Source organism: Gorilla gorilla, chromosome 11 (assembly GCF_029281585.2).
Source record: "Gorilla gorilla gorilla isolate KB3781 chromosome 11, NHGRI_mGorGor1-v2.1_pri, whole genome shotgun sequence".
Classification (NCBI taxonomy): domain Eukaryota; kingdom Metazoa; phylum Chordata; class Mammalia; order Primates; family Hominidae; genus Gorilla; species Gorilla gorilla.
In genome coordinates, this window is record NC_073235.2 from 135,155,012 (window position 1) to 135,165,806 (window position 10,795).

General features: G+C 53.9%; 1 protein-coding gene across 1 annotated transcript; it reads left to right on the plus strand.

Annotated features, from left to right (window-relative positions):
• The first annotated feature begins 5,571 nt into the window (after window positions 1-5,571).
• On the plus strand, window positions 5,572-10,174 carry ALPI (alkaline phosphatase, intestinal). Its single transcript, XM_004033358.5, has 11 exons — window positions 5,572-5,685; window positions 5,768-5,884; window positions 5,999-6,114; window positions 6,318-6,492; window positions 6,569-6,741; window positions 6,987-7,121; window positions 7,217-7,289; window positions 7,420-7,554; window positions 7,639-7,830; window positions 8,054-8,170; window positions 8,282-10,174. Exons 1-11 carry the CDS (start codon window positions 5,619-5,621, stop codon window positions 8,566-8,568), a joined length of 1,587 nt encoding a protein of 528 aa, XP_004033406.1. The 5' UTR covers window positions 5,572-5,618; the 3' UTR covers window positions 8,569-10,174.
• The last annotated feature ends 621 nt before the right edge of the window (window positions 10,175-10,795 follow it).

Consider the following 10,795-nt stretch of genomic DNA (forward strand, 5'->3'; position numbering starts at 1 on the left):
TTTATGGTTTGGGGGAAATTTTACTTATTTTTGTTGTTGGTTTTTTGGTTTTTGGTTTTTTGAGACAGGGTCTCCCTCTATTGACCAGGCTGGAGTGCAGAGGCTGGAGTGCTGTGGGGCGATCAGGGCTCACTGAGGCCTGCACCTCCCTGGCTCAAGAGATCCTCCCACTTCAGCCTCCCCACTAGGTGGGAATACAAGCGAGTGCCACCATATCCAGCTAGTTTAAAAAATTTTTTGTAGTGATGGGGTCTTACTATGTTGCCAGGCTTGTCTCAAGCTCCTGGGCTCAAGTGATCCTCCCGTCTCAGCCTCCCAAAGTGTTAGGATTATAGGTATGAGCCACCATGCCCGGCCAATTTGTTTTTTTAACAGATAGAAAATCACTTGAGGGGGAAACTGATCCATTTAAATAATTTATTTTATTGAATTATTATTATTATTATTATTATTATTATTTGAGACAGAGTCTTGCTCTGTTGCCCAGGCTGGAGTGCAGTGGCGCGATCTTGGCTCACTGCAAGCTCTGCCTCCCAGGTTCACGCCATTCTCCTGCCTCAGCCTCCCGAGTAGCTGGGACCACAGGTGCCCGCCACCATGCCCGGCTAATTTTTTTTGTAGTTTTAGTAAAGACAGGGTTTCACTGTGTTAGCCAGGATGGTCTCGATCTCCTGACCTTGTGATCCGCCCGCCTCAGCCTCCCAAAGTGCTGAGATTACAGGCGTGAGCCACCACACCCGGCCTAAATAATTTATTTTACTTAAAAAACAGTTTTGCTCAACCTCGTTCGTGAGCTGTGTTGTGTTCTTAATGTTTATCAATAGTACATTGCTCAGTTCTGGAAAGCACTTAGCCAGATATTTAAAAAGCAACAGAAACTGAAGTGCAAAATAGAAGATAGAACAAAAACTCTCCAATGGTGTATTCAACTTAACAGGTTTTCAACTCACCAGGGTGCTATTGGAATACAATTGTCCCCCTGGTTCCTGTCATACAAGATCAAAGTTAAGCCACTAAACACAACTGCAGCATCCTTGACTTCATACACTTTCCTTTCCACACATCCATATAGACGCCCGAAGCACCCTTCAGGGCAGAATTGTCTTTTGTCCCTCACTCTCAGGGGACAACCATGCACTAGGGCCCACCTGCCAGCCACCCCTGCCACTGTCACTACTGCTGGTATTAGGGGGCAGGGGTGAAGGAGGTGGCCAGATCAGGGCTCGGGGCGCCTGGCTGAGCGCCCCCTCCACTGAGCCCGTTCCTGTGCCCCCAGCTTCCCACAGGCTGAGGCCCCAGTGTCCTGCTCGTGCTGCTGAGGGGGCTCCATGGCCTGTTGAGAGGCCTCCCCAGGAAGCCCATAGGGAGGAGGTTGGGGTGTCTCCTGCCTTGGGGGTGGGACAGTCCCTTCTTGTTCCCACCCCAGGTACCTGAGCCAAGTTCTCCTGTGCATGAGGAATGCCTCGATGTCCCTCCCTGGTAGGTGGGATGGGCCAGAGGGAGGTCCTGCCTACACAGCCCTTAATTAGGAATTTAGAGATTTGTGCTCTAGGAAGGAGCTGCTTCCGCTACCATTTGGCCAACTGTGTGCTGTGCAGACCCTCAGCTTGGAAACAGGTTTCAAGGATGTTCAGGACTTGCTTCGTGTTCATAAAGGTCAGGGGTCGCCTCTTCCCCCCTGCTCCCCTGCTAACTCTGCAGCAGGCCCTGGACTAATTAAGTCCCCGCAACAGCCCCGAGACCCAGGCTCTGTGAAAGTTGTCAGAATCAAAATGGAGCCACTTCTGTCCAACCCTAAGAGCAACAACAAAATAATGCGGCCGGGAGGTTGTGAAGGAGGGCCCTCCCGCACACCTGCCTATGATCAGAGCCCTTCCGAAGCCTCTGGGAAGGGCACAGATGCCTGCAACAAGACCTTTTTTTATTTTTATTTTTTTTGCCGGGACTTTGCAGCTCACTATGTGAGTCACAAGGACGGCTAGCCGGATGCACAAGAACACTTGCCTGATACGCTGTGTCCACTCGTAAACTGATGCCGGTTCCTGGGATAAGCCCCTGGAATCAGTGTTCTCTTCCTTTCAAAACAGCTGTGTAGGTGGATGTGGTGGCGAGTGCCTGTAATCCCAGCTACTCAGGAGGCTGAGGCAGGAGAATTGCTTGAACCCAGGAGGCAGAGGTTGCAGTGAACTGAGATTGTGCCACTGCACTCCAGCCTGGGCAACAGAGCAACTCAAGAAAAAAAAAAAAAAAAGACAAAAACCAAAAACCGACCATGCACTGCTCCTTTCGCCTTTGAAAGCCCCCCTTGCCTCCCCTCCTCCGATGCGCCCCTAGTTTACTAAGGCCGGGGCTCTGCATGCAGTGCTGCTGCTTTTTCCCAATTAAACTCCATAGTTTTGGAGAGCCTCCGTCTGTTTCTTGAGGTTGACAGGACTATCATTCTTTTCGTTCATAGATGAGGGAATTAAGGCTTGGAGAGGTTCTGTTCTGAAGGACACTCAGTAAGTGGTGGACAGAGAATTTCAGCTCAGACACAAAGGCTATTTAATTTACTTCTTTTAAATCCATGCTTCTTAGCACTCAGCTAGTCACGTATCACCTTGACGACTTTTTGCCGTAGCCACATTACTGCCTGTGGTATGATTTGCTGAATATTTTTCTCTACATAAGCTCAGATTTGCCTTAAATCTGTTAGGAAACTTATAACTGAAAAATGGAAGACCACCATCTCTTGCCATAAACAGAAGCAACTGTGTATTCCACACACACCAAAAGCAGTGTCCTTACAGCCTCCTTAGATGCTTTGTCTAAAGCATGCTTTATCTTGTTAAAGGGGGGATGGCAAAGTTAGGGTGATAGTGAAACTAACCAAAGGGGGGAAACTATGCAAAGTCCACAAGGCATTTCTTATTTTTTTCTTTTTCTTTTTTTGAGATGTTGTCTCACTCTGTCACCCAGGTTGGACACATATCTGGTTGTCAAGGATTAGGGACAGGGAAAGAGGTAGAGGAAAGAGGTGACCTGGTTATCAAAGTGACCCTGTGGGGTTGGAGCTCTTCAGCATCTCAACTATGGTGCTGTTACACACACCTACTTAGGTGATAAAATTGTATACACACTCCCACACACATGCACACGAGTACAGGTAACACTGGGGAAATCTGAATAATAACTGTGGATTACGCCACTGGGGGAGACTAAGCAAAGTGCACAGACATCTCTCGTACTTTTTTCTTTTCTTTTTTTTTGTTTAGACAGGGTCTTGTTCTGTCACCCAGGCTAGAGTGCAATGATATGGTCTTGACTCACTGCAACCTCCACCTCCCGGGCTCAAGTGATACTCCCACCTCAGCTTCCCAAGTAGGTGGAGAGAGAATTTCAGCTCAGACCCAAAGGCTATTTAATTTATTTCCTGTGGAGGGACCACAGGAGCAGGCCATTTCGCTCCGCTAATTTTTGTATTTTTTGTAGACATGAGGTTTTTCCATGTTGCCCAGGCTGGTCTCAAACTCCTGCGCTCAAGTGAACCTCCCGCCTCAGCCTCCTAAAGTGCTAGGATTGCAGGGGTGAGCCACTATGTAGGGCCTCTTGTATTATTTCCCTTTTTTTTTTTTTTTTTTGAGACAGAGTCTCACTCTGCCACCCAGGCTGGAGTGCAGTGGCGTGATCTCAGCTCACTGCAACCTCCACCTCCCAGATTCAAGTGATTCTCCTGCCTCAGCCTCCCAAGTAGCTGGGACTACAGGCGCATGCCACCACACGCAGCTAATTTTTTGTATTTTTAGTAGAGATGGGGTTTCACTGTGTTAGCCAGGATGGCCTTGATCTCCTGACCTCATGATCCACCCACCTCGGCCTCCCAAAGTGCTGGGATTACAGGCATGAGCCACCGCACCCAGCTTGTATTATTTCTTACAACTACTTGTGAATCTATAGTTCTGTCAAAAATTCCAACTTAAACATGAAACTCAGGGTGGCTATAAAGCCTCCTGACTCACCTTGACTTTGGAATCAATCAATCAATTAATTGAGGAGACCCATTAGTGAGTCTCCTCTGACTTTCAGCCAAGAATGTTCCTAACTCAGCAAGATGAAGCAGGAGGTAGAGGAAACTAAGGGGGCAACAAGCAGGGGGCAAGAAGGACCCATGAGGGCGACATCTTCCCTGAGATCCCCAGGACGACCACCGGGAAGCCAGGAGGGCGCAGGCAGGAGGACCCGGGAAAGCTCGGCCTGAGGGAGGCCCTAGGCGTGGTGGGGAGTGGGGCAGGGCAGGCAGAGGCTGGGCAGCAGGTGAGGTCCCCTGGGTTCTGAGGGCCAAGCCTGGGGTTTGAGTGGAGAAGGGGCTGCTGTGGTTGGGCTGGGGTGGGTGGAGCTGGAGGAGCCTTTTCTTCTTGAACCAGTTTTTGAATTGTGCTACAAAACACGGTACATCAAGTTTACCTCCTTCACCATTTTCAAGTGTACAGGGCGGCAGTGTTGAGTACACGCACAGTGTTGTGCAGCTGATCTCCAGAACATTCTCATCCTGCAACCTTGAAGCTCTGTCCCTATTAAACTCCAACTCTAACCCTAACCCCAACCCTAACCCTAACCCATTGCCTCCTCCCTCAGCCTCAGGCAACCTCCATTCCACTTCTGTCTCTATGTATTTGACTCCCCTCGGGACCTCAGAGAAGTGTGTTCATGCGTATTTGTTCTTTTGCACTGGTATATTTCACTGAGCATAATGTCCTAAGGTTCATCCATGTTGTAGCAGGTGTCAGGGTCGCCTTTGTTTTCAAGGCTGCGTGATACTCCGTTGTATGTGTGCACCCTGTTTGGTTTCTCCATTTCTCTGTTGCTGGACACTTGCGTTGCTCCCAGCTCCTGGCTGCTGTGGATAATGCTGCTGGGAACGTGGGTGCGCAGTATCTCTTCGAGTCCCTAGTTTGCATTCCTTTGGCTACACGCTCAGAGTGGGATGTCTGGACTGAAGCGATACTTTTGAACTCAGCCTGAGGTTACCAAACTCTCTGAACTCCTTATCAGAGGCTACACTTCTGGGTGTTCCCCGGGGCCCATGGAAAACAGACTCACCCCAGGCTCCATCTACCTGTGCAAGGGAACAGGGGTCAACCTCAAGTGCACAAGCTGCTCTGGAAGACCCAGCCCAGGCCTGGCTGACCCAGAGCACTGGCCCCTCCCCAGCCTGCGTCCTCAGGATATAGGTGTGGACACCCATCTACACCAAGAGGGTTCTAGGGCAGCCAGGCCACCCAATGTGACTCCTTTCACACTCCTCTGGGGCTCGTGACATTACGAGCCCTAACCCGGGCCCTGGCCTAGGCTGCGTGTTTCCAGTCTCACCTCTCTTCACACCCTGAATGAGGTGAATGAAGGAGTGGCAATGGGTCTCCCACAAGACACTGTGAGCCACACCCAGTCCCTTCCCTTCGGCAAGCTTGGCTTCAGGTCACAGGACTGGGCGGGGTCAAGATGGACACCAGGGGTGTGGGGAGGGACGTGGAGCATTTACAGCCAGGGGCAAAGTCCTCCCCTGATTTAAACCCAGGCAGCCTGCGCTGTAGCCGGTTCCTGGTGTCCCCACTTCGCCTCCCTCCTGCTGCCCCCAAGACATGCAGGGGCCCTGGGTGCTGCTGCTGCTGGGCCTGAGGCTACAGCTCTCCCTGGGCGTCATCCCAGGTAATGAGGCTCCCCAAGCTGTTCCACACACAGGGCGCCCCCTCAGCCAGGCTGACCTGATCTCTACTCTCCCCCTGGCCAGCTGAGGAGGAGAACCCGGCCTTCTGGAACCGCCAGGCAGCTGAGGCCCTGGATGCTGCCAAGAAGCTGCAGCCCATCCAGAAGGTTGCCAAGAACCTCATCCTCTTCCTGGGCGATGGTGAGTGAGCAAGGCCTGTCCAGCCCCACAGTCCTCACGGCCCCGGCACCCGGGACCTTCAGTGGTTCCAGGACAACCCTGGGGCCCAGGACTCACACATTTCTGCTCCTTCAGGGTTGGGGGTGCCCACGGTGACAGCCACCAGGATCCTAAAGGGGCAGAAGAATGGCAAACTGGGGCCTGAGACGCCCCTGGCCATGGACCGCTTCCCATACCTGGCTCTGTCCAAGGTAAGGGCTGGGCCACCTCAGAGTCCTCCAAGCAGAGGAGAGGAATCAAGGATATGGAGTGTGGCAGGAGGGAGGGAGCCAGGACAGCTGGGGCCTAAGTTAGGAGCTGGGAGCAGTTAGGATCCCAGAGGACCAGAACCAGGTCCCTGGTTGGGGTCTGGGTGTCCGCCCCGAAGTAGAGCTCAGGGTGTCTCCGTTCCCAGACATACAATGTGGACAGACAGGTGCCAGACAGCGCAGCCACAGCCACGGCCTACCTGTGCGGGGTCAAGGCCAACTTCCAGACCATCGGCTTGAGTGCAGCCGCCCGCTTTAACCAGTGCAACACGACACGCGGCAATGAGGTCATCTCCGTGATGAACCGGGCCAAGCAAGCAGGTGAGCTGGGGCCCGCTGCAGGGTCAGGACCAGGCCCAAGACCTCGGTCACCGATCCTGACCTCTGTCACCCTCAGGAAAGTCAGTAGGAGTGGTGACCACCACACGGGTGCAGCACGCCTCACCAGCCGGCACCTACGCACACACAGTGAACCGCAACTGGTACTCAGATGCTGACATGCCTGCCTCAGCCCGCCAGGATGGCTGCCAGGACATCGCCACGCAGCTCATCTCCAACATGGACATTGACGTGCGACCCCAGGGCCAAGGGCTGGGGCTAGGCAGAGGGGAAGGTGGGGGCACAGGCTCAGATCCAGGCAACCAAAAGCCTGATCTGGGTCAGCAGGTTCTGGAGGTGGAGTTGGGGATGTAGAATGTGCAACACAGGCTGGGCCATTCCCACAGCCCTGGGGAGTGGAGCCAGGGGTTATGCATGAGGAGGGGGCACGGGGCCAGCTAGGCCCCCAAACCACCTGCCCCATCCATTGTCCCCAGGTGATCCTTGGCGGAGGCCGCAAGTACATGTTTCCCATGGGGACCCCAGACCCTGAGTACCCAAGTGATGCCAGCCAGAATGGAATCAGGCTGGACGGGAAGAACCTGGTGCAGGAATGGCTGGCAAAGCACCAGGTGATAGGGGCTGGCGGGTGTGGGAGGCATGGCAGGGGGAGGCCAAGTGTGTGGGTCTCAGGGCTGTGGGCTGAAGCCTGGCTCTGTCCCTGCAGGGTGCCTGGTATGTGTGGAACCGCACTGAGCTCATGCAGGCGTCCCTGGACCAGTCTGTGACCCATCTCATGGGTAATGACCCCCTTCCTGCCGTGGCATTCCTCAGACAGCCTCAGAGGGTGCCATCCGAGCCTGTGTGCCCATTTGCCAGCACCCTCCCACTCACAGCCTGCCAATCACCACCAAGCTCCTTGTCCCACAGGCCTCTTTGAGCCCGGAGACACGAAATATGAGATCAACCGAGACCCCACACTGGACCCCTCCCTGATGGAGATGACAGAGGCTGCCCTGCGCCTGCTGAGCAGGAACCCTCGAGGCTTCTACCTCTTTGTGGAGGGTGCGTGGTGGCCCCTGAGGAGTGGAGGAAAGTGGGGCGGGGCAGGGCAGGTTCAAGCATCACCCCCCTCTGGCCTTCCTGCAGGCGGCCGCATCGACCATGGTCATCATGAGGGTGTGGCTTACCAGGCACTCACTGAGGCGGTCATGTTCGACGACACCATTGAGAGGGCGGGCCAGCTCACCAGCGAGGAGGACACGCTGACCCTCGTCACCGCTGACCACTCCCATGTCTTCTCCTTTGGTGGCTACACCTTGCGAGGGAGCTCCATCTTCGGTAGGCCTGGGGAGAGTGGCAGGTGCTGCTGCATCAATTATGAGGGTGAAGTTTGAGCCTCAGTTTCCTCCTCTGTCAAATGTGTGTAATGCTGGCACCAGCCCTATAGGGATCTTGTGAGGACCAAGCCCCCGAACAGGCAAAAAGTGGCGGTGCCTGGCACATAGGAGGCACTCCCACAGCTGTGGTCAGCTCAACTACAGGGACCCGAATCTCCCTACAGGGTTGGCCCCCAGCAAGGCTCAGGACAGCAAAGCCTACACGTCCATCCTGTACGGCAATGGCCCGGGCTACGTGTTCAACTCAGGCGTGCGACCAGACGTGAATGACAGCGAGAGCGGTGAGTGAGGCTGAATGGCCCGTGCAGGGGGACCAGGGTGCCAGGGATGGGGGCATTCGCGGGAGGGGGACGCCGCCTGCCTGCCCTGAAGTGCACTCACCCTCCTACCAGGGAGCCCCGATTACCAGCAGCAGGCGGCGGTGCCCCTGTCGTCCGAGACCCACGGAGGCGAAGACGTGGCGGTGTTTGCGCGCGGCCCGCAGGCGCACCTGGTGCATGGTGTGCAGGAGCAGAGCTTTGTAGCGCATGTCATGGCCTTCGCTGCCTGTCTGGAGCCCTACACGGCCTGCGACCTGGCGCTTCCCGCCTGCACCACCGACGCCGCGCACCCGGTTGCCGCGTCGCTGCCACTGCTGGCCGGGACCCTGCTGCTGCTGGGGGCGTCCGCTGCTCCCTGAGTGCCCCACTCCGGAGTTATCCTGCTCCCCACCTCCAGGCGTCCTGCCCTGTTCCCCGTCCTGAGCCGCCACTTCCAGCGAACACACACAGGTGTCCTGCCGTTGGACCTTCACCTCCTAGAGATAAACCAGCCTCAGCTGGCGCAGCGGGGCCCTTCTTCCCTCCGCATCCCCTTCAGGGAGCAGGAGCCCAGGGCGCCCTGGGAGCTGAGCTTGGGACTTCCAGGACCTCCCCTCAGGCTGCTCTCTGATTCTTCCTCCCAACCCCAGAGACTGCAGATTTGTGCCGTGCGGCTGCCTGCACCCCAGACAATAAAGGGACCAAAACCACCCAGCCTCCACCCTGCCTCTAGCCTAAGGAAGACCAAGCAGGCCTGGACCCAGAGACGTCCCCCAACGTGGGACACGACACACCCAGACCGCGTGCCCCACCGTCTTAGCTTCAATCCTGGCAGCACCTGGTAGACCCAAGGACTTGGGTGGATCAGGACACCTGAAGAAGAGAAGCTTCCGGCAACCCTGCAACCCACCCAAGGAGGCTACTGGGGCGGGGATTCCCAGGGGCGCTTTGACACAGTCCTCTGCTGTCTCCCCACTAGGATCATTCCACACCCCTGCACCTGACCAAGGGACCAATGAGGCAGAGGCTTGCCCCAAGTCACAGCCACTCAGATGCTTCCTGCCCCCTAGTGCCCATTCCAGGTCACCAGATCCAAGGAGCGCCTGAGGAGCTCTGGGTACAGGGCAGCAGCCCAGAGCCCATGGGCCCTCCCAGGACATCTGGATGCTGGGCATAGATTTCTCATGCCTCTTGAGGAGGACTCCCCTGCCTCCTCAAGGTCTCCATTCTCCTAGGAGACAAAGCAATAATAAAAGGTGTTAGACAATGTAATGCCAGTACTACTTCCTAGGAGAAAAATCATGAGTGAGTGTGGGCACAGTATCTGGAGAGGTGGATAACGCAGGCCAGGAGGTATTGCTGAGGGGCAGATGATTGAGCAAGAGACTTGAACAGAGTGGGGGCTTGAGCAAGGCAGCACAGCAGTGCAAACGCCCTGGGGCAGTGTCAGCAGGTGCTCTGGGAGGCCAAGGGCTGGATCAGAGGGGTGGGGGTGGGTGGGCAGAGTGGGGAAAGCCTGAGGGGTCAGGAGAGCGTGGTGTGCGTGGGGGACCGTGAAGTCTGGTTAGAGGGGTGTGGTTGGAGGTCTTTGAGGAGGGCTGTGACCCGCCCTGGCTGGGAAATGAGCACTCTGGCTGCTGCCAGGAGAAGGGTCTGGTCTTTTGGGCGGAGGGTGGGGGTGGTGGCAGGCCCAGGTGAAAGCTGGGGAAGGAGCTGACTCCAGGTGTTTCTGACCTCCCTCTGAAAGTATTCTGGAGCGCCCATCCCAATACAGCCATACTTAGTGAGTACACACCTGCTCCAAGAGAACATTGAAAAGAATAAAGGTGAAATCAACCACATTTTCCAGCAAATTTTGCAGTATTACAAATTTATTTGTACATTTACAAAGGTGCAAAAAAGCATCTTGCTTTTGCAAGAAATAGTAACATCATTCAATATGCTTTCTTATTTACTAAAACCTTGAAATAAAATTGTAAAACATCAGTTTGAAGGCCTGCCTCTCAGGGTAGTTCTTTTTTAATTCTGGGTTTTAGTAGCTGTCACAAAAATATTGGAGGACCATGATCCCACTTGTGAATAGCCATAGGACTCCAGCCTGGGAAGCATAGCAAAAATCCGTGTCTAAAAAATGAAATAAAAGGATGAATTTTATGGTATGTAAATTATATCTAAATTTTAAAAAACAGATTCGAATATATAATCTACTTTCAAGTTTTTTTAAATGTGTAGGGATCAGGGTTTTATCAGTCAAATACATTTTTGACCACAAAATTCACATGTCAATGAAAACATTCTCAAACTTTGGTTCTAAAAAATGTTTTCTTTGGCATGAGTTTTCATTCCAAGATGATTACTTTCTCATTTTTTCATTGAAAGGACATCTTTACCTTGAAGGAGCAGATGCAAGAAAAGTACAATTATTTTTCAAGCTTTTTCCTGATTGCCTAAAACAGACAGCTCTTGTCATCTCAAAAGTGTCAGCATTTTGGTCTTTAGGAAGGAGGGAGCCCGGGCGCAGTGGCTCACGTCTGTAATCCTAACACTCGGGAGGCCAATGTGGGCAGATCATTTGAGGTCAGGAATTCGAGACCAGCTTGATCAACA

Bases quoted from the DNA above. Each gene is read 5' to 3' on its own strand.
- ALPI (XM_004033358.5), top strand. From the start codon at position 5,619: ATGCAGGGGCCCTGGGTGCTGCTGCTGCTGGGCCTGAGGCTACAGCTC. The intron at 7,555-7,638 runs GTGCGTGGTGGC...GCCTTCCTGCAG, and splicing joins CTTCTACCTCTTTGTGGAGG to GCGGCCGCATCGACCATGGT. The intron at 8,171-8,281 runs GTGAGTGAGGCT...CCCTCCTACCAG, and splicing joins CGTGAATGACAGCGAGAGCG to GGAGCCCCGATTACCAGCAG.